The sequence below is a fragment of the Pseudophryne corroboree genome, chromosome 6, assembly GCF_028390025.1.
Source record: "Pseudophryne corroboree isolate aPseCor3 chromosome 6, aPseCor3.hap2, whole genome shotgun sequence".
Taxonomy (NCBI): Eukaryota; Metazoa; Chordata; class Amphibia; order Anura; family Myobatrachidae; genus Pseudophryne; species Pseudophryne corroboree.
In genome coordinates this window covers 309,966,429-309,990,558 of record NC_086449.1, presented here as the reverse complement: position 1 = coordinate 309,990,558, position 24,130 = coordinate 309,966,429, and the positions used below count along the sequence as shown (strand labels likewise).

Sequence of the window (24,130 nt, the reverse complement as noted above, 5' to 3'; positions counted from 1 at the left end):
GGCGCTGACCGGCCTCGCCACAGGTCCCTCCTAGCGGGCGGAGTTGGCTCCGATCTGCGGGGGGTTCGGAGAGCGACAGCAGCGTTGGCGCCGACGGCCAGTCCCTCGGTAGAGACGGGCGCCCCCTCCCCCTTTTTTCCCGCCAAGGCAGACGTCGGCCCCCGGGTGACGCCGTCGGGCGTCATGCGGGTAGGCGCGCGGGGGCCCCGGCTGGGGGCACCGGGGAGCCGGCGCCGTGGTTCGGGCCAGTAAGGGCCCCTCCGGAACTTTGGCGTTGGCTCTGGCCAAGTTGGGCGCGGCATTACGGACGCTGGCTGCGGCTGCATCACCGGGGGTAGCGGCAAGCTCCGTCGCGGCCGCGATGGAAGGCGGGTCCGGAAGACGGTCAGCTTCAGCGGCGCGGCGAATTGCCACGCCTGCACGGAGCTCGGAGAGGCCGCCGCAGACCTGGAACACTGTCCGTAACAGGACGGGCAGGGACGCGCTGCGGGGACAACCCCCTCACGAGTGGCTCGGCAGGCGCCGCAGTTGTTTTCCTGTGTCTTTCGCCCCCCTTTTTCTCTCCTGCAGGGGATCGGGGCGAAGTGGAGATGGTGGAGTACGGGTAAGAAGATGTCGGTTCTGCCACGCCGGAGGATTCCGTGTCGGTGCAGTCGACGGGTTCAGGTGAGGTGTTACAGTCGGTAGCGGGATCATCCACGAGTCCCAGTTCTCGCAACTTTTCCTCTTCCTCCTTTTCCTCTGCTCTGTCGTCGCAGGCGTCCGAAGTCGGTGGCGCGACTAGGGCGAAGAATCAGGCGACTAAATTCGCCAAAAGGGCGGCGGGGCAGCTGGGAGCTCGAAGAGGCGTAAGCGGATTAGGGAGGATGCTCGCAGGGCCAAGAAACGCAGCGATTTGCACGGGTGGGCGCGCTGCGACTACACTGCAGTGATGCGGGGCCTGCGGGATAGCGGACGTAGGAAGATTCGTAGTGGGACTTCGTGCATGTGTTCGTCTGTACGAAGGAAGCGAAGAAGGAGTATAGATCGGCGGCTGCAAAGAGGGACATCGGGGCCGTGGCCTTCCGTACCTTCGTTAACTGGCTGGCCGGTTTTGGGTCTTCGCGGCGTGCTACCTGGAAGATAGGCCGGTCGAGCACAGGAACGTGATTCGGTACATGCTTCCCATACATGACTTGCAGCGCACTTCTTCGGGATCGGAGTGGCGTAGGTAGAAGCAGGATGGTTAGCGGGTCATGGACTTTGGGTTCAAGGGCGTCTAGGTCTGGCTCAAAGTCACTCGGGCTTCACAGCAGACGGAGGAGCCCCGGAAGCCGGGGGCGGACGGCCACCACCGCGCAGGGTCGTCCGCCCTGGGGTAAGGCGCGGACGGCGGATCGGCCAAATCCAGCCTCCTCCTGCTTCAAAGGCAGTCGTCAAGGTACCCGGGTAAAACAAACTTATCTCAGGCAGGCCGCGGGCGGGAGCGCTCCACAGAGCTTCAACGCCAATTGCTTTAGAAACGATGGGCAAGGGGTTAAATTGGTATCCAAATAGGGCGGATGCAAAAATTTCTGTTTTCCGGTTTTAATTTTGTTTGCGCGTGCCTGTTGCGAGCGAGGTGTCGGTTCGGGCCCAGTGGATACGGAGGTCATCTCTCCAGTGGGGGTGGTTCCGAAGAAGACTCCGGGCGCTTTTCGGCTTATTCAACATCTTTCTTACCCATCGGGGATGGTGGTCAATGACGTGAGGCCGCCGGATCATGGTTCGGTGGTTTATCAGTCGTTGACGAGGCATTGGCGCTGGTCCGCAGTTACGGGACTGGAGCACTCATGGCTAAGATCGAGGTTGAGTCCGCTTTTCGGTTGCTGCCATTACATCCGGACTCATTCCGTTTTATGGGGTTTTCGGATCGGAAGGGGGTATTTCATCGGCAACGGTTTGCCGAGGGGGTGTTCCGTTTCATGCTCGTTTTTCGAACGGTTTAGCACGTTTCTACACTGGTTCGTGGAGTTTTCGCCAAGGGGTCATGGGGTCGCCCATTACCTCAATGACTTCCTGTGTGCGGGGCGGCACATTCAGCACGGGCGGCGACTTGCTGGTCAGCATCCGAGCCCTGTTTTTTCCACTTCGGCGTTTCAGTGGATGAGGAGAAAACTGAGGGACCGTCCTCCTGTTTGTCCTTTTGGGGATCGATTTCGACACAGCGGCAGGATCGGGTCGGCTGCATCGGGACAAGGTGGTGAAGCTCCGCGAAGCTATTGGCCGGTTCGAAGGGTCGCGTAAGATCACACTGCCGGAAGCTGGAAAGGGCGAATGCGGGGTGTGCCAGACCACATCATTTCGTGCGATGATCCTCCGAGATTTAAGGGGATGGAGCAATATGGGCCTCATTCCTGGAGGATTTCAACGGGGGTGTATATGGCAGGCTCCAACGGTGGTCAGCGCTAGGATGCAGTTGTTCACCGACGCGGCTGGGGCCTCTGGATACGGATGTTATCGGGAGGGATCTTGGTGCGCGGCTTCGTGGACGGCATCGCGAAGGCGTAACCAGGGACCTTTTGCTTCTGGAGTTTTTTCCCCATTATGGGGGCGCTGGAGGTTTGGGGCGAACGGCTGGCTCCTCGCAGCATCTTGTTTAGATGTGACACTCTGGGCGTTGGCGCATGCGATAAATAACAAGGGGGCGAAGCCGCTGTCATGCTGCGGGTGCTGGGACAGTTGCTGTAGACATGCCTACGTCGGAACGTGTGGTTCCGCGCGCAACATGTGCCGGGGCTGGAGAACGGAATTGCCGACGCTCTGTCACGAGGGCAGTGGGAAAGTTTTTTGTTTGTTAGCACCGGAGGCCGACGAACATGGTGTTCAGTGTCCCGGTTATGTTGGGAGGTGATCGGGACGGATTGGAGGGTCTTGCGTTGCGGTCAGTCGCGCCAGCCACGCTTAAGCCGCAAGCTTGGAGCGGAGTAGGAGGAGCTTGTTTAAGGACGAATTCAGCAAGGTAAGAGCGGGCATCGGAGGATGCTTTCTTTTATTTGGCAGCTGTAGGTTTCGGGTAGGTCCAGAGCGGTGGTATCCCGGTACTTGGCCAGGATTTCGTTTTCAGCGGGATAAAGGGCGTCCCCGACGTGGCTAAGAGCGGGATTCTGTTGAAGGCGATGAAAGGATGGGCGCGAGTCGCGCCGACGCCACCTGACAGGAGGAGGCCCATTGATGCGGCCTTGTTGCTGGATGTCATCAGGGCGGTTAGAGGTGTCGCGTCGTCCATGTTTTGAATTGCGGTTGTTCTTCAGTTTGGCGTGCTCAATGGCTTACCACGGGGCTTTTAGGGTTTCGGAACTGGTAGCGCCTTCTCAGCGAGCAGATTCGCGCATGCTGGTCGGGGACGTGGTGGTGGGTGAGAAGTCCTTGCTTTGCAGATTGCGACGCTCTAAGACTGACCAAGTGGGGAGAGGTCAATGGGTCACCTTGGTTCCGGCTCTTGAGGAGAGCATTTGCCCAGTGAGGTTGGCGGTGCAATATGAGGCAGTACGGCCCGACGGTCGGGGGTCATGGCCGCTGCACTATGACGGGCTGCCGGTGACGAAGTATCTATTTCATGGGATGCTGGGTTGCTGTCTTGCGAGCTTGGGCCTTCCACCCGCTGTGTTCGGGACGCATTCCCTCCGCATAGGGGCTGCGACGTCGGCTGCGGCGACGGGATTTTACATGGCTGAGATCCAGGCGGTGGGGCGATGGAAGTCGTCAAGCTACAGACGGTATATGCGCCCCATTGCATGAGATGTTAGCTCGCGCGTACTTGTATGTCAATTCCAGTCGTTTAATCATGTTATTACAGTTCAGTACGTTATGGTGTTGTGCGTTTGTTTGTTTTCCCCCTTTTTTTATCCTACTCAGGGATTAGCTACTCGCCGTTGCTGGCATGAGCCGGCAGCGGGGGTCTGGAGTTATTTTGCAATTTTTTGCCTGACTTGACGGACTGAATTCTAATCCACAATTCGGCTAATCTGTTTTAATCAGAGTCCCTCAGCAGGTCTTTATGCTTTCACCTCCAGCTGAGTTATTACATGTTTTACCCCTTCTCCCCCCCCCCCCCCCTCCCCTCCCCCTTTTGGTTTGTTATTTTCATCTTTCCCATTTGTGTGTTCAAGTTAGGCTTCAAATTGGCTGATTGCTCGTGCAGATCGGCTAGGCCGAGACTGCTGCAATATACGACAGCAAAATCTTTCTTTTTGGCAGATCCTTCAGGTTAATGCAGTAAATTAAACAATGGTATAGATAGTTAGTAACCACTTTTACCCCCTTTTCCTCCTCTTCAGGTTGGTTGGTAGATGACTTGCCTATTTTGGTGGTTGGCCACTCTTATGTGTATTGGGCCGCCCAGTGTTTGCCTCGCAGGGGGCACAGATGTTTCCTAGGGCTCGAGAAGTTCGTTGGCTTGGTTGGCAAGGGATGATGTGGACGGAGTGGAGAAGTAGACTAGTGAGTCAGGCCAGCAAGCATGTTAGCCCTAGGGTGTTGGTTGTCCATTTAGGTGGCAACGACCAGGGGAAGAGGACTTATTTGGAGATGCGGTGGGCCATGATACAGGATCTGGCAAGTTTGGCCGCAGCAGTGGACCAATTGTATATTGGTGTTCTCCTTGATGGTGCCAAGGTTGAGTTGGCAAGGTGTGGCGGACGGTCGCGAAATTGAGGAGGCCACGCAGTAGGGGAATGGACCACTTGTATATTGGTGTTCTTCTTGATGGTGCCAAGGTTGAGTTGGCAAGGTGTGGCGGACGGTCGCGAAATAGAGGAGGCCACGCAGAAGGGGAATGGACCACTTGTTATATTGGTGTTCTCCTTGATGGTGCCAAGGTTGAGTTGGCAAGGTGTGACGGACGGTCGCGAAATTGAGGAGGCCAGGCAGAAGGTGAATGGGGCGGTGGCGAAGTGGGTTGTCCCACGGAGGCCAAGTGGTTCGCCACCCTAGGATTCAGTCAGAGACAAAGTCACCTTCTTCGGCCTGATGGTGTGCATCTATCCAATGAGGGGATGATGTTCTTTCCTGGAGGATCTGTTCCTTGGGTTGCTGGAGTTAGGGTGAGGTTATGGTGGCGGTGCGAAGACTCTGGGAAGGAGTCTTTCGCTGTTGGCGGAAAAGAACGGCAGTTGGTGGTTGTATGGTAAGCTGTAGTGATTTACAGTTTGATTTGGTTTAGGTGCACTCACCTCCATAGACTTATTGGCCGCTTGACCACCCGTCCGGGAAGGCAGCGGCAGGGCACCCAGGAGCGGTGGGTAGTCACTGTGGGGGTGGAGTTGTCACCTATTACCAGTTTTTTGATAGTTGTAGTAAAATTAGGATGGTTTCGAATTTTTAGTATTTTACGGTTAATTTAGCTTAGTAGAGCCGTTCTTTTTGCTGCCACCATATGCCGGCTGTATCGGCATCTTAACAAAGTTTTCAATTACAGGTTTGCTATGGTTAGGGTCAAATAAATAGCTAGCAATTTTTCTGCCAAATTCAAGTCTCCGTGTCTTTATTTATTGGGTTTAGAGGTAACGAATGCTTTACTTGGAATGAACGGGTCCACCAAATGTCACTAGGATGTTTAGGAGAGAGAATTGACAGCATAGGAAAGGAATGAGTTAAACATCTTGTGAGGGGTGGACCTAGCTGGAAGGAAAGTACAGCCCTTTGGGAAAAGGGGAGGGTTAGTATATATAGGGAAGGATAGACATCTTGTCTCTCTCTTGTTGGTGAAATTGCCTTCCCGCCCTCCCGCCCTGTTGGTAAAGGTTTCTGGCACGGAGTGCCTTGGCATTAAATTGTTGGCTGGTTTTATCGTTGGCTATTTATTGGCGGAAAAGAACGGCAGTTGGTGGTTGTATGGTAAGCTGTAGTGATTTACAGTTTGATTTGGTTTAGGTGCACTCACCTCCATAGACTTATTGGCCGCTTGACCACCCGTCCGGGAAGGCAGCGGCAGGGCACCCAGGAGCGGTGGGTAGTCACTGTGGGGGTGGAGTTGTCACCTATTACCGGTTTTTTGATAGTTGTAGTAAAATTAGGATGGTTTTGAATTTTTAGTATTTTACGGTTAATTTAGCTTAGTAGAGCCGTTCTTTTTGCTGCCACCATATGCCGGCTGTATCGGCATCTTAACAAAGTTTTCAATTACAGGTTTGCTATGGTTAGGGTCAAATAAATAGCTAGCAATTTTTCTGCCAAATTCAAGTCTCCGTGTCTTTATTTATTGGGTTTAGAGGTAACGAATGCTTTACTTGGAATGAACGGGTCCACCAAATGTCACTAGGATGTTTATGTTACAGCTGACAAGCACACAGCAAGCGTCTTCTAGTACAGTATAATACAAAGCATGCAATGCACCAGAGTGCACTGGCTTGTGTCGGTGATATCTTACACATACAGGGGCGGATCTAGACTTTTTTTGGGGGGGGTTTCATTAATTAATCCTGACTCCTCCCCCTCCACTCATTACTCCTCCCACTTCCCATCCTAACTGTCCAAAGGAGATCGGAAGAGAGAGAGGTGGGGATGGGATCCAAGGTTTGATACATCTCACCTTAAGTGGTTAATTACTGTATACTAATGCCCACTGCCTAAAGCCCCATGTTTTCCCAGCCCAGTGCCCTCTGCAATGTAATAAGACTGTGTCTGCTGCACACACCATGACAGGTCTATAATATCAACCTGTAATATTCCTTGTGCTGTGACACGCTGCAGCAGCAGAGAGCCAGAAGCCTCAGTAACTGGACACAAAACTGATAGGTAGGGAGTTGCAGTGTCAGAGACCGTGTCCCTCCCGTCTCACTGCCATTGCTGCTCAGTCACTGACTACCACGTGCCCTGGAATGTCAGCTGCGGGCCGTCCGCACTCGCTATAGCTGCTACCCACCCAGACCGGAACAACAGGGGTCATACGTGTGACCTGCCTGCACCAGAGCACCAGTACCCAGCTGGTGAGTGATCGCATCGGCCCCGCTACACCTAGATCTCGTGTGTATGCACTACACTCATACATACATACTAGGCTGCCTGCCCACTGGATAGTGTGGAGAGCAGCAAAGTGGGTGTGGCTTGACTATGTTAGGAGGGGCTTTCACCCTGTTCGTCCCCCCTGAATCTGGCCCTGTACACATACCTTGCCACTATCAAGTATTTGGAATGATTCAGGAGGTCTCTTACTGCCTTGGAATGTGTTACTGAATGCATGTCTTACCTGGCTTGCAGGAGTGTGGCCAACCACTGCTTCATATGGTGGGGGCAGCTCAGATGGGTATAAAATGCCAGGGCTGTTAATGGACACCTCATACAAAGCACTGAAGGGGGAGTGTGGGAAGTCCAAGTGAAGGCCTCTGAGGAGAAAAACCACTGTCATCATTACATAGTAAAGCAATATCCTTCACAATAGCTTACACTTAATAGTCACTCTAACAGACACTATGACCAGTACAGATAAAGCACATTTAACTGTGTTCTAAATCACTATATTTATCACTTCATAACTCCACTTTTACTACTGTACCTAAAAGCACCCAGCTTTCCAGCGTTTTATTTATAGTAACCATCATTTATTTACTAACCAATGGTTTCTATAAATACAGCTCTAAGATAATTTCCAAGAAAGTACATATATGCTCACGTTTAAATAATGTCAGTAATTGGGTTGTTTGGCTAGTTAATCATGTCTTTGTTATACATTTATGGTGCATACACTCGGTGCGATTTCGGCTTATGGCCAATGGGGGGTCATTCCGAGTTGATCGCACGTAGCAACTTTTTGCTGCTTGTGCGATCAACTAGACGCCTATGGGGGAGTGTATTTTAGCATAACAGGGATGCGTTCGCTTGTGCAGCGCTGCTATGCTAAAAAAAAGTTTCCTGCAAAACAAGACCAGGGTCAGATTTATTTACCCTGTGTGACGGATCCAGAGACGAAGGTCCCGGATTTGACGTCAGACATCCACTCTCCAAACGCCTGGACACGCCTGCGCTCGCCTCACCACGCCCGGAAAACGATGAGTTGATGCCCCAGAATGCCTCCCGCCTGTCAATCTTCTTGCGTTCGCCGCTGCAATCAATTTCTTTGCTGTGCTAGTGACACGTGTGCGCATTTCCGTCCTGTTCGCACCGCAGCGATGAACCGTTGCGTGCGAACAGGTCGAAATGACCCCCAATATCAGCTAGAAACTGCCCGGAGGCATGAGCCTCCGATCTAGCCAATATCGACCCTGCCTGCACAGTCTATTCTTTCTTACTATGCAAATCCCGCAGGAGCACGCATCGGCATCGCAAGAGCATACATATAGGTGGTCATTCCGAGTTGATTGCAGCCAGCAACTTTTTGCTGCTGCTGCGATCAATAGTCCACGCCTATGGGGGAGTGTATTTTAGCTTAGCAGGGCTGCAATCGCTAGTGCAGCCCTGCTAAGCTAAAAAAAAAATCAAGCAGAAGTAGACTAGGGCTGGACATACTTACCCTGTGCGATGGATCCAGCGATGATGGGCCCGGATTTGACGTCACACCTTCGCCCTCCGTTGTCCTGGACACGCCTGCGTTTTACTCACCACTCCTCAAAAAGTTCTCCAACGGTCCGGATCCGCCCATCCACGCCTCCTTCCTGTCAATCTTCTTAGCGGTCGCCGCTGCGACCGCTTCCGCCGGTAGCCACAATGTAACCTGGCGACTCCTGTCGCCGGGCACCCGTTCGCACCGCAGTGAAAAAACGCTGCGTGCGAACGGGTCGGAATGACCCCCATTGTGCGATTTGAACTAACGTTTCTTACGATTTTGACTATATAGGGGGTCATTCCGAGTTGATCGTAGCTGTGCTAAATTTAGCACAGCTATGATCATGAACTCAGACATGCAGGGGGACGCCCAGCACAGGGCTAGTCCGCCCAGCATGTCAGTGCCGCCCCCCTCTCCCGCAGAAGTGCAAATGCATCGCACAGCGGCAATGCCTTTGCACTTCAAGAGTATCTCCCGACCAGCGCAGCTTTAGCGTGCTGGCCGGGAGCTACTCTTCGCTCCCCGGCCCGCAGCGGCTGCGTGTGATGTCACGCAGCAGCTGCGGGCCACTCCCCGCACAGTCCAGCCATGCCTGCGTTGGCCGAACCACGCCATTTCGCCACCTCCGCCCATCGACCGCCTCTGCCTGTCAATCAGGCAGAGGCGATCGTACCACAGCGACGGGCAGCCATGCGCCAGCGCACGCACTGCGGCGCCGACGCATGTGCAGTTCTGACCCGATCGCTACGCTGCGAAAAACTGCAGCGTGCGATCCGTTCAGAATGACCCCCATAGTCAAAATCGTAAAGACAAATTGCACCGTGTGCACGGGGCTTAAGACTAATGACAACCTTCACACAGTTCTCTAAAGTCAAAGAAGGCTCTTGGAAGCTTAATACATTAATTTGAATTATGGACAGCAATGAATGTTGTTTGTTGTCTATTGACTGTATGTACACAAACAACATGTTACAGCGCTATATGTGATATGAGTTCATATGCTTAAATGGGGTGGAACTTGTTTTTTTAGTGGAGAAGTGAGCCAGTGGAGAAGTTGCCCATGACAATCAATCAGCATTGAAGTAACATTTATAATTTGCATACTATAAAATTATACAGAGCAGCTGATTGGTTTCCATGGGCAACTTCTCCACTGACTCACTTCTCCACTCTTATCACTGCTTCATACATTTATCCCTATATGTGATATGAGTTCATATGCTTAAACAGGGTGGATCTGACAACTTGTTTTTATGAACATGTATAACAGGTGATAGCTCCTGCGTCAGGGAAAATTAATGACTTCAGTGGTAAACTGCACCACTAAAAGATACGTTATCATTGCAAATAGTGTTGATAAGTATGCTAATTATTGGGGTAAATAATATGCAAAGAATAATAAATATTCATCTATCATTCTAAGGGGCAGATTCAATTAGCCTCTGAAGCTGCCGCTGAAGTCATGGAAGGATAAATTGCTCGCAGCCTATGGAGGTGCCGTAACGTGCTGCTATAAATGCAGCATGAGCTGCCAATGGCAGTTCGCATATCATTGAATAAGCCCCCTTATGAACGATTTACAATTAATGGGGGGGGGGGGGTTTACATGTAAGCATTGACCTCATGTCCATTTTCTGCTACATGCCCAGTATTCTCTTACGTCCTAGGGGATACTGGGAATCCATTTAGTACCATGGAGTATAGACGGGTCCACTAGGAGCCATGGGTACTAAAGAAGTTTGATTCTGTGTGTTGGCTCCTCCCTCTATGCCTCTCCCACCAGACTCAGTTTATAAAATGTGCCCGGCGGAGCCGGTCATGTCGCTGGAAGCTCCTGAAGAGTTTTCTGTAATTATTTTCTAAGTTTATTTTCAGGCAGCACTGGATGGCAACAGCCTGCCTGCTTCGTGGCACTTGGGGAGGAAGGGGGGGTGGGCGGCACCATCTCTCTCAGGGTTAATGGTCCCGTTCCACGATGACAGGACGCTAGCTCCTGAGGGAACTATTCGTAAGCCCCACCACGGCGAGCGTACATTCCCGCAACACACCGCAACCCCTAACAGAGCCAGAAGAATGAAGAGTGGTGAGTCCTAAGCAGGCATCCCAGTTAGCAGGTCTCTGGCCATTATGGCGAGTGTACGGGGACACACGGCTTCTAAACGGGGTGTACTGAGTCTTCTGACTGTGTACACAGTACCCAGACTGGCACCACAGCCATAAAAGGAGGTTTACTCCATTTTATGCACATAGACACATACAGCCAATATAAAGAAGAGCAGGAAGACCGCATGCCATTGAAGGGGAGGGGCTTTACTATGAGCGGATCCAGCAGCTCACAAGCGCCCTTTTCCCTACTGCAGCTGACACAGACGCTTACTGACAGGGGCGCGCAGCTCCACTGGAGAGACTCCAGATTACCTCAGCAGTACCAGGGGGTCATAGCAGGGGAACGACTTATTAGTGTACTAAGTCCCTAATCTAGGTACTTAGGGGGTGATTCCGAGTTGATCGCTCGCTGCCTATTTTTGCAGCGCAGCGATCAGGTAAAAAAATGGCAAAACTGCACATGCGTATGCGCCGCAATGCGCACGCGTGTCATACGGGCACAAAGAGCATCGCTGCTGTGCACTGGATCTAGCAAAGATTCCATTCACACAACCGATCGCAAGGAGATTGACAGGAAGAGGGGGTTTATGGGTGTCAACTGACCGGGTTCTGGGAGTGTTTGGGAAAACGCAGGTGTGTCCAGGCGTTTGCAGGGTGGGTATCTGACATCAATTCCGGGACCTTCGATGTTGCAATCATCGCACAGAATAAGTGGGTGTCAACTGACCGTCAACTGATGGTGGGTGTTAACTGACCATTTTCTGGGAGTGTTTGGGAAAACACAGGCGTGTCCAGGCCTTTGCAGGGCGGGTATCTGATGTCAATTCCAGGACCTTCGACGCTGCAATCATCGCACAGAATAAGTAACTACAGGTTACTTGTTTTGCACAAAATGTTTTTGTACTGCTCCGCTGCACAGGCATTCACACACGTGCAAAGCGAAAATACAGTCCCCTGTGGGCGGTGACTATGCGTTTGCACGGCTGCTAAAAGTAGCTAGCGAGCTATCAACTCGGAATGAGGGCCTTAGTCTGTGACCCGGCTAAGCTTGGCATTAGCGATAAGGGCGCCGTGTGCTGGTTCCATACCCTCTCTGTGTCTCCCTGGAAGGGCTCTTTGTGGGTTAATTGTGTATTTAACCTTTTCCTCTGTGTGTGTGTGCTGGCACTGCTACAGTATGTCAGGCAAAGAGTGTGTTTCATGTAAGGCACAGTGTTCCTCTTCTCCAGGGGGTTCACTGGTGGGTACTCAGTGTAGTATCCCTTCCCAGGTTAGTGGGGCAGAACCAGCATGGCTGGACTCCATAAGGGGAATTATTTCCACCATTTCTACTAAATTATCTTGGAATAGGAAAGAGACGCAATACTTAAGACAGTCTGTGGCTAAGTTTATGAAAAAAGTACTCAGTACCCAGACCAGCGTCTCAGTCCCCTGCCATTTGTCCACAAAAACGTTCTTTGGCCCATATCCTGCACTCTGACTCTGATAATGAGGAGTCAGAAATGGAGAAGGGTGAGGTGTACTCAGAGGTGGAGGGAGGGTACTCTGTCGCAGGGAATAGAGGCTCTCATAGATGCTATCAGGGAAGCCCTCAATGTCCCTGATAAGGTGACAGAGGAGAGTGAGGAATCTTACTTTAATATAAAGAAAAAATCCTCAGTTACGTTTCCTGGGTCAAAGGAACTTAATCCCCTATTTGAAGAACCGTGGGTTAATCCAGATAAGAAATTTCAAATCCCTAAACGGTTGTTATCATCTTTTCCTTTTCCTCCAGAGGATAGGAAAAAAATGGGAAAATCCACCGATAGTGGATGCATCAGTTTCCAGGCTCTTACAAAATATTTTATTGCCTGTCCCGGGTGCAGCCTCCCTAAAAGACACGGCTGAGCGCAAAATTGAGACTACGCTCAAATCTTTGTATGCAGCTGCTGGGGTGGACCAGGGACCCACTATAGCATGTGGGTGGATTATGCGAGCCATTGCTAAATGGTCGGGTAACCTAATTGAGGGGTTAGACACCTTACCTCAAGAGGAGATTATTTAGCTCCTGCAACATATACAGGACTCTGTGAACTTTATGGTGGAAGCCCTAAAAGAGATAGGCTTGCTTAATGCTACAGCTAGGGCAGTGTCAGCACGCTGGGGCTTATGGCTACGCCAGTGGACTGCAGACACGGACTCCAGGAAAGGCGTGGAAGGCCTACCTTTCACAGGTGAGGCCTTATTTGCAGATGAATTGATCTCCAAAGCTGCTGCAGGTAAGTCCACATACCTACCTTCTGCAGCTCCCCCAGCTAGGAAGGCCTATTCAGGATCCATTTTACATTCCTTTCGGACTGCCAAGTTTAGGGGCAAGGCAAGAGGTTCTTCTACCACCGCCAGAGGTGCTAGAGGTAATCCACTAAAACCAGCGACTGTCGGTTCATAGGAAGAGAGCTCAGGCTCTGCTTCCTCAAAACCTTCCACATGACGTTGAACTGCGATGTCTGGAAGACAGGCAGGTGGGAGCCCGGCTAAAATTCTTCAGTCACATCTGGACAGGATCGTACCAGGATCCCAGGGTTATAGACCTTATATCCCAGGGCTACAGACTGGAGTTCCAGGAGCTACCACCTCATAGATTCTTCAGATTAAGCTTACCAGTTTCACAAGAGTCAAGAATAACCTTACAGGACGCCATTCAAAAACTGTTACAGACCCAGGTCATTGTTCCATTTCCACCTCATCTACAAAACAAGGTTTACTATTCAAGCTTGTTTGTATTGAAGCTGGACGGTTCGGTAAGACTGATTCTGAACCTCAGATCATTGAACCCGTACTTACAAGTGTTCAGTTCAAATTCAGGATGGGGTCTCTGAGAGCAGTGATCTCAGGTCTGGAGGAGGGGGAATTCCTAGTGTCTCTGATATCAAGGATTGGTACCTTCATATTCGATCTGGCCGCCTCATGAGGCTTATCTATGGTTTGCACTGCAGGACTGTCACTACCAGTTCCAGGCCCTGCCTTTTGTCCTCTCCACGACATCGAGGGTGTTCACCAAACTGGTGGCAGAGATAATGTTACTGCTCCACAAACCAGGAGTGAACATAGGCCCTCATTCCGAGTTGTTCGCTCGCAAGCGGATTGTAGCAGATTTGCTCATGCTAAGCCGCCGCCTACTGGGAGTGAATCTTAGCATCTTAAAATTGCGAACGATGTATTCGCAATATTGCGATTACACACCTCGTAGCAGTTTCTGAGTAGCTTCAGACTTACTCGGCATCTGCGATCAGTTCAGTGCTTGTCGTTCCTGGTTTGACGTCACAAACACACCCAGCGTTCGCCCAGACACTCCTCCGTTTCTCCGGCCACTCCTGCGTTTTTTCCGGAAACGGTAGCGTTTTTTCCCACACGCCCATAACACGGCCTGTTTCCGCCCAGTAACACCCATTTCCTGTCAATCACATTACGATCTCCAGAACGATGAAAAAGCCGTGAGTAAAATTCCTAACTGCATAGCAAATTTACTTGGCGCAGTCGCAGTGCGAACATTGCGCATGCGCATTAAGCGGAAAATCGCTGCAAAGCGAAGATTTTTACCGAGCGAACAACTCGGAATGAGGGCCATAATTCCGTACCTGGACGATCTTCTGATAAAGGCACCATCCAGGGAGCAGTTGTTGGAGAACATTGGTCTCTTAACCAGACTACTCCTGGATCATGGGTGGATTCTGAACCTACCAAAATCTCACCTAGAACCAATGCAGAAACTTCATTTCCTGGGAATGATACTGGACACAGAGTCTCAGAAAGTATTCCATCCCTTGGAAAAGGAAATGATAATCCAGAGGGTTTGGGCTGTCCTGAAGCCAACCCAGATCTCGATGCATCTCTGCATACACCTTCTGGGGAAAATGGTGGCCTCTTATGAGATGATCCATGAGTATGGAAAGTTTTAGGCCCTTCCAGCTGGATCTGTTGGACAAATCGCATCTTCACATGCACCAGAGTATTCGTCTGTCCCCAAAAGCCAGGATCTCTCTCCTGTGGTGGCTACAAACTTCTCACCTAGTAGAGTGCCGGAGGTTCAGAATTCAGAACTGGATTCTGCTAACCACAGACGAAAGCCTCAGAGGTTGGGGCGCAGTCACCCAAAGGGTTCAGTTTCAGGGAAGATGGTCAAGTCAGGAAGTCATCCTTCCAATAAACATCCTGGAACTCAGGGCGATCTACAACGCCCTTCTGCAGGACCCATTTCTTCTTCAGAATCAGACCACTCAGGTCCAGTCAGACAATGTGATGGCGGTGACGTACATAAACCGACAGGGCGGAATGAAAAGCAGAGCCGCAATGTCAGAGGTGTCACGAATTCTCCTCTGGCCGGAAATACATGCCGTGGCATTGTCGGCAGTCTTCATTCCGGGAGAGGACAACTGGGAAGCAGACTTCCTCAGCAAACACGACCTGCACCCAGGGGAATGGAGCCTTCACCCGGAGGTGTTCCGGTGGTTGACGTGTCGGTGGGGATATCCACAAATCGACATGATGGCCTCTTGACTCAACAAGAAGCTCAAGTGGTATTGTTCCAGGTAGAGGGACCCACAGGCTGTGATGGTAGTCTCCCTGACAACTCCGTGAGTCTACCAGCTGGCGTACGTGTTTCCTCCACTTCCTCTGGTCCCAAGAATTCTAAAAAGAATACAAAGGGAAAAGGTTCAAGCAATCCTCATTGCTCCGGACTGACCACGAAGGGCCTGGTACGCGGATCTTCTCGAGATGCTGATCGAAGATCCGTGGCCTCAGACTCTTCGTGAGGATCTTCTGCAACAGGACCCATTAATCTATCAAGACTTACCTCGGCTACGTTTAACAGCATGGAAGTTGAACGGCTGATTCTAGCCAGGAGTGGGATTCCTGACAAGGTCATCCCAACTATTATCCAAGCCAGGAAGGGGGTATCGTCTAAATATTACCATCATATCTGGAAGAAATATGTCTCTTGGTGAGAGAGCAGACAATATTCTGTGGTGGAATTTCATCTGGGATGTTTCCTGCTGTTTTTGCAGTCGGGGGTGGATGTGGGCCTATGTCTTTCAATAACAATTGGATTCTCTCACTGATGTCCAGACCATCTTAAAAGGTGTCATCCAACCTCTCTTTGTGCCTCCCATGGCACCTTGGGATCTCGATGTGGTGCCTGCAATCAGACTGGTTTGAACCATTACAGGAGGTAGACATAAAGTACCTGACGTGGATGACCGTCACACTACTGGCCTTGGCTTCAGCAAGACGGGTGTCGGAACTCAAGTAGGGGCTCTTGTATTACACGAGTCCCTACTTGATTTTCCATGAGGACAGAGCTGAACTCAGGACTCGTCAGCAATTTCTTCCTAATGTGGTGTCCGTGTTTCCCATCAACCAACGTATTGTGGTTCCGGTTGTTATGGACACCTCTGTTATTTCAAAGTCTTTGGATGTTGTAAGAGCTTTGAAGGGGTATGTAAAGAGAACAGCTTCTCACAGGAAATCAGACGCCCTGTTCGTTCCCTATGATCCCCATAAGATTGGATGTCCTGCTTCAAAGCAGTCAATTGCACGATGGATCAGCCTCACTATCCAGCATGCTTATTCCACGGCGGGTTTGCCGATTCCAAGATCTGTACAGGCCCACTCTACTAGGTCGGTGGGTTCTTCTTGGTTGGCTGCCCGAGGTGTCTCGGCTTTACCACTCTGCCGAGCAGCTACTTGGTCAGATTCTAAAAAAACGTTTGCTAAGTTTTACAAGTTCGATACTTTGGCCTCTGAGGACCTTCAGTTTGGTCAATCAGTTCTGCAGGAACCTCAGCACTCTCACATCCGGTTTGGGAGCTTTGATACTTCCCCATGGTATGAAATGGATTCCCAGTACCCATAGGACGTAAGCGAAAATAGGATTTTAATTACCTACCGGTAAATCCTTTTCTCGTAATCTGTAGGGGATACTAGGCGCCCACCCGGTACTTCGTTTTTCTTGCACTGTTACTTGGTTAAGTTATGTTGTTTGGTTCGGCTGTTGCTGTTCTTGTTTGCAAGTTTTGGTTAGCATGGCTTTCCTCTTGTTATGGTTGTGCTGGTTCGAAATCTCACCACTTTCCTTTTCTATATCCTTCTCTCAAAGTATGTCCGTCTCCTCGGGCACAGTTTTCTAGACTGAGTTTGGTGGGAGGGGCATAGAGGGAGGAGCCAGCACACCTACTCAAACTTCTATAGTGCCCATGGCTCCTAGTGGACAGGTCTATATCCCATGGTATTAAATGTATTCCCAGTATCCCCAACGGACTACGAGAAAAGGATTTACCGGTAGGTAATTAAAATCCTATTATCTGACTATCAATGTATTTTTCAAATAGAAATCAAAACTTTTTTTTAAAACAATACTTCAGAAAGATTGTATACATATTATATTAACTTTTTAAGCCAAGATAGTGATGGATAAAAAAATGTTTACTAAAATATATACAGTATGTAGATTCAAGATTGAAACAAGCTTAAAGCTGGGTAGAAAGTGTCCAATTACAGTACAGAATGCTGAAAGTTTTAATATGCAAACAAGTTCTATGGCAAATAATTCTCTTCCATATACAGAATATGATTTATTTTCTAAAATAATCAATATATAGATTTTTTTTGCACTCCCATGTAAAAAGAATAATCTAACAATGACCTTAGAAGAAATGAGCTTTAAGGTTGAAGGGTCGCTGTGACTTTTCTATACAACCACTAATAATTGCCTCAAACTGACCTAAAAAGTAAGCACATTAATTAAACATGTCTATGTGAGCAGAGTGAGGTCCTATTCACCTTTGCACTTCCATAACAGGTGTACAAGTGTATTCAGGAGGATAGTATGGGGGAGGTGGAATAGGAGGAATAAACTCATCAAAATCCAATGTCTGATGAAGAATCGTTCCATGGGCCATCATGCAGTCCATGTTCGTTGCGTGTCCTCTATGCGGTAAAAACTAAAAGCAAATAGAAGAAGAAGATGCATGATAGTGAAAGTGCTTTATTACATAAATAGTGTGCGAATAATGGGGGTTATTCAGAGTTGTTAGCAAACAAGAAAAGTTAGCAACTGGGCAAAACCAAGTTGCACTGCAGGCAAGGCAGATGTAACATGCACAGAGAGATTTAGATTTGGGTGGGTTATATTGTTTCTGTGCATTGTAAATACTGGCTGCTTTATTTTTACACTGCAATCTCTCCTCACCCAAATCTAATCTCTCTGCACATGTTACATGATCTGCCCCACCTGCAGTGCAACATGGTTTTGTCCATTTGCTAACTTTTTTGGTTTGAAAACAATTCTGAATAACCATGGCATTCAAATACTTCTTCATGTAGATGGGTGCAGTTAGAGTTGGCAGTAACTTATATGCTCTCAGTTTCCTCCCTTCTATGGGTGCCCCATAATCAGAGATCCCCGGGCTGGTCTGCCAATGTGTGCATTTTGATTGTCCTTTATTGTTCAAAACAAGGTGGACAGTTGAGAGCTAGCCAACCTGTGGCTCTCCAGCTGTTGTGAAACTGCAAGTCTCAGCATACCCTCCCACTAATTAATTGGCAAAGCATGCTGGGACTTGTAGTTTCACAACAGCTGGAAAGACACTGGTTTTCCAGGCCTGGGATAGTTGATGGAAACATATTTAATAAAGGTAACAATAAACATTACAGTTGCTTTAAAACACATACTGTATACTGTACACCTTCATTGTCATTTTACACATTTTTTACTACTATTATGGGATCAAATCGTTATTTTTTAGTTTACTATGCTCATCGGAAAATGTTATGTAGTTTCAAATAAGTAATGTTGACCCTTAAGCTTTTTCTTTTAAAATGACAAGTAATAACAGACATTTGAGGACATAGATACCAATGGGTGAAAATAATTCACGTGAAACAAATTTTTATTTACTTTATGTAATTTAATTAATACATTCTTCACTCTTTTTTTGTGCATTCACACATGAGAAGCCTCATATTTGTGACCAAGTTTTTTCCTATATGACAGTTCAGGAAAGCACAAAAAGCCCAATTCAGTTGGTAAAGTCTGTAACATTATCACGTTTTATAATAACGTTATCATGCATGCATTGGTGACCAATTCTCTGAAAACAATTTGAGCTTTGGAAGGTGTTAAAAATTTTACACATCATCAGATTTAACGAGGAAACACCTGAAAACTTATACAGAGGATGTCAAATGATTTATTTAATGTTTTAATATGTTTATTACTACTACTACTACTACTACTACTACTACTACTACTACTACTGATATTATTTATCATTTAGTTCAGTTGTATGTCCTTTCTCTATATTGGGCTCTATTTTTATCATCACAATGGTTATCCTAAAGGTTATCAAATTAAATAAATACAATTATTGTTGCAGATTTTAGTATAGAGTAAGAATCATTTATCTAGAGGATTTACTGCCACTCTATCTGTCTCTTTAGATACATAATATACTGAGACTGGAGATATGTTTTTTAATGCTGTGGTGGCCTGGAACAGACAACGTAAAAATGTTGAGAAAATGCAGCTACAATCTGCTGAAAAGTACCAACGCAAGAAAATGTAATACTTCACCAGCGCCTGCCCCGTTTAGAACGGGGTCATCCACCTCTTACTTCCCGGTAACTTCTCTTATTGAGGAATATTCATATGAATTGTATACCGGAAGGAGAGAGAGAAAAGCAAATGATAGTGTATTACCGTTAAAAAAACAAAGGTTTTTATTTTAACACATCATTCTAAAACATTTAAAATTCCAATGTGGAAATAGCTGGTCAATGACACGGCATGTGTCATAAATAAACAAAGACATTCACATGTAATCCACCCTCATGAGAGGAACAGATGCAATGGCTGATTACCGGTTCCTGGTGAACTGATGTGCGTCAGTTCTAAAGCGCATTTAGACCTTGGTGGTCTCACCCAGCTGCAGCAAGGGGATCTCCCGGTCTCAGTCTCGTCCAGGCGTCGGTTCAGTCCCAAAGTATCGGTATCAACATGTGGGGGAAGAAAGGCAAGGTACCTTTCTTCCCCCACATGTTGATACCGATACTTTGGGACTGAACCGACGCCTGGACGAGACTGAGACCGGGAGATCCCCTTGCTGCAGCTGGGTGAGACCACCAAGGTCTAAATGCGCTTTAGAACTGACGCACATCAGTTCACCAGGAACCGGTAATCAGCCATTGCATCTGTTCCTCTCATGAGGGTGGATTACATGTGAATGTCTTTGTTTATTTATGACACATGCCGTGTCATTGACCAGCTATTTCCACATTGGAATTTTAAATGTTTTAGAATGATGTGTTAAAATAAAAACCTTTGTTTTTTTAACGGTAATACACTATCATTTGCTTTTCTCTCTCTCCTTCCGGTATACAATTCATATGAATATTCCTCAATAAGAGAAGTTACCGGGAAGTAAGAGGTGGATGACCCCGTTCTAAACGGGGCAGGCGCTGGTGAAGTAGTATTTTTTCTCTTTCTTCCACTATTTGCTTTTGGGGTTGGAAAAGCCCCTTTAAGATACTGCACTGACTAGCGGCCTATGCGCACCGTTGGGTACTATTTCAAATTTTTTTCTAAAGAAAATGTAATACTCCTAATGTCTTTAAAATCTGTTTATGTGTTAAGTTATTTTTACACTGAACTCAAAGTATTTTAAGAATAAATTTACATTGTTTAAAAGAAGTGCCTGTTTTTTTTAAATGTGAAAAGTCCTATCACAATATAAAACTGGAGGGGCTCATTTTTGTTTCTCCTGTACATCATAAGGGTTACTGTCAGCAAAACCAATATCATCACTAGCCATAACCTCTACGCTGGTAGGACCATATTTATCAAGCATTGATTACTATACCTGTTCTCATAAAACCATTTCAGTAACAGCAAAAATTAGAGATGTTTGCGGACCCCTGTTATTTGGTTTAGACAAAACAACCCTCAGGGTTTTGTTTTCCAGTTTTGGTAAAAACCACCCCCATGTGTTTTGGTTTGGGATTTTTTTTAATAGCTAAAATCAGCTAAAAGCATGTCAATTTAGCCTGTTTATGTTCCTACAGTAGTATTAACCCCAGTAACATTCATTTCCAGTGAATTCTGACCACCTCACAGCTGACAATATTGTTCACTAATATAGGCCAAAGGGTTGCAGACTATACGAAGCTACAGAGCAGCGACACAAACACACGGCAGATACTTTACACGGCACATCTATGAAACATTCCTGCATAGCAGTGGCAGACAGTAGGGCAGTTTATTAATCTATAGGACCACATAGAAAAAAAAGTTTTCAAAACAAGAAGCCCTAGGTCACTACAGGAATATGGAGATGGAGTATGTAGTGGCAGGCAGGTAAAGCATTGATTGATTGATTGATTGATTGATTGAACTATTGGATTTATTTATTTATTTATTAATGTACTTAATTAATTGCAAAACATTTAATTAATTTAAAATCACAACAATCTGTTCTAAATTGGATTCATTTCAGAAGAGAAAAGGCCATAAAAGAGTACAATACTAATAGCCAAGTATTCCTGAGAAGGGATGAATCTGTTTCATCTATTGATTAATTTAATTTACTACTTTGGAATAAAATAAAATCAGAATCTGTTCTGCACCCATGGAGAAGAGAAAACGCCATAAAAGAGTACAATGTTAATAGCCAAGTATTCCTGACAAGGGTTGAAACTAGCCATGCAAATGAACAGTTGCACTGCAGAGATGGAAACTCCAAATCAGCCTATCTTACACTAACAAATATTAGGAGGCTAACATGCTGGCCATACTAATATTCCTCCTCACCCCCACCACACACACACACACACACACACACACACACACACACACACACACACACACACACACACACACCCTCCTTCCTTATTGTGTAACACACCCCTTGTCATGGATGTGTTTGACTGTGGATCCAGACTAGGTGTTGTAGTGGGAACGGGATCTGTGAGGCTGGGAAGGAAACCGGGAGGTTTAATATAACTCTTCTTAATGCAGTCTAGAGATTAGAGCGTAGTGGCTGGATAAGGAAGAGCTATGTGAGTAGCTATCAGATGATTCACAGATGGGACATTTCAATGATTGTAGATGCTGGAGTAAGCCAAATGCTGGAATAACCAGCTATTCAGGAACTGTCAGGTTGAGCAGACACTGGGATTGAACCAGCTATTCAGGAGCTGACAGGTTTAAGCAGATACTGGAACAGAACCAGCTATTCAGGAACTGACAGGTTAAGCAGATACTGGGATTGAACCAGTTATATAGGAACTGTCAGGCTGAGTAGACACTGGGATTGAGCCAGCTATTTAGGAACTGTCAGGTTGAGCAGACACTGGGATTGAACCAGCAATTCAGGAACTGACAGTTTGAGCAGATAACGGGAATGAACCAGTTATTCAGGAACTGTCAGGTTGAGCAGAAACTGGAATTGAACCATCTATTCAGGAACTGTCAGGTCGATCAGATACTGGGATTGAACCAGTTATTCAGGAACTAACAGGTTGCTCTGGAGCCAGAGAGTGTTGGAGATTGTCACTGCACTGATAGTCATGAAGCTGGACAATATCTGTAGAGAGACACAGGTAAAGCTCACAGCAGATCTAAAGACAACAAAGCACTGGCAACCACCAGAGAGAGACTTTGCCATGCACTGGGACTTAAAGAAGCGGGAGAGGTGAAATAGAGTGCAGCAGGGGAGACCCGGTTACCGCTGCTTCGTGACACCACTGTAGTACATTTATGAGGTGCATCTGAGAGTCTGAGTATGAGGGATAATACCATGTTTTTCTCCTAAATCTAGTCCACAAGTGGTGCAAGATGGAACTGTCTTTGGACACTCTCACCTACCCTTAGGTTGGATATTAAAAAGGACATGCAGAGTTAAACAAACCAAGCATGTCAGTAACAGTGACACTTTTGTGGCTGAAGTGTTTGGTTTATTTAGGCTCCCACAACCCAATTTTTTGAAGGACTACCTCTGATCATTAATGAGGAGGTTGATGATGAGCATGTGGGTGGTGGAGATTGTATGTTCTGGTCCAAACTGATAGTAACTGATATTGGACTGCTTGTTATTATTTTACAGGATTTTTTCAGATTGTGATAAATAACTTGCATGATCTCACTGCAAATGATGTAACAGACAGGAGGTGCCTAAATGGTTAACATCCCTATCTCTACTAACATTGCCCTCACAAATGGTACAGATGCCTTTACAAATGTCAGGTATTGTATTAAAAAGAGGTGGATTTTTTGGTCTTATGCCCAGGCATGACCATGGCCTTCTTTGTATCACAGACAAGAAGTGCTGCCACTGGTGGCTGACTTTGACACAAACATCCTCCTCATCAACATCTTCATCAGTGTTTGATACACAAATATTCTCCTCATCCTCTTGCACTTTTTCCATAGTAGCATCCTCAATTTTTATTTCACTATCTTTACTTGTACTCCTCATCCCAACATTTGCAAAGGGTGCAGAAATGCTGGAAGAAGGCTTCTCTATTAGTACAGTGTCAGAAATGTCAGACTTACACATAGTTAATGTGGACACCCCTAGACTATCTTCAAGAATTTTTTAACACATATTTTGTTCTTCAGCCATAGTGTTCTTTTTTAAGGCACTGATTTGTCTGTTTTAAATGTGACACCTCTACCAAGCTCAGAATGAGAAGGTGTTGCACCAGCATCATCATCAACATCATTATATGAGGTTACAGAAAAAGATGCCTAATTGTGCTTGGCTCCAGCTTCAGCAATAGGTATTCTTCTAGTGCATAAAACAGCAGTAGCACTAGCAGAACCATCACTCACAAAGGCCATGGCATGAACCTCTCATTGATACTGCATGTGGTGTATGGCATGTTGGCAATTTTTAATTTTTTGGCAGTAAATTTTCACTTAAGAGGTGATGTTTTCTTTAACATTGTGAAATATTGTTTAGATTTCAGGTGTCCTTTCTTAAACTTTGTGTTTCTTGTACCACCTTTAGTAGATGTTGAAGTACATGACTGGCAGCAGCCGCAGTACTAGTACTGGGTTGCTACTCCTGCTCTTCTATCAACTGATCCATAATGATTTACAGCATTTCTACTAATGGCACACTAATAATGTTATCTCTTAACACAGAGCCTGAAGAACCCACAACAGTTTTATTTAATTTATTTTTACACAGTGCTTGAATACACAACAGTTTTATTTTTATTTTACATACAGATGGAGCCCTCTTCATCTTTGCCTTTAATAGTATTAACTGAGCCAGGGCAGTCGGACTTAATCCCATGCTGTATTGTTCTCTCTGTATTGTATTGCAGATGAGAACAATAGATGAAAGGCTTCTGCTAATAAACCATGGTGCACCTAGGCGCAACAGAGAGGCCAAGATGAGCATGGCTCCATCTGTACAACACTGCATTTTTTAGTGCTTCCAAGTCCACAGTCCTACACACTCACCCTCTGATCACTGCCACTGG

The 24,130-nt window shown here is 47.2% G+C and overlaps 1 protein-coding gene across 1 annotated transcript in view; it reads right to left on the bottom strand.

Moving 5' to 3' along the window:
* The window catches only part of ENTREP2 (endosomal transmembrane epsin interactor 2), a 1,280,798-nt gene that overhangs the window by 244,449 nt on the left and 1,012,219 nt on the right, over positions 1-24,130 (bottom strand). Inside the window, exons 6-7 of the mRNA XM_063926232.1 lie at positions 17,426-17,586; positions 7,208-7,343 (exon numbers count right to left, since the gene is read on the bottom strand). Coding sequence (XP_063782302.1) covers positions 7,208-7,343; positions 17,426-17,586 — 297 coding nt within the window. The remainder of the gene's footprint in view (positions 1-7,207; positions 7,344-17,425; positions 17,587-24,130) is intronic.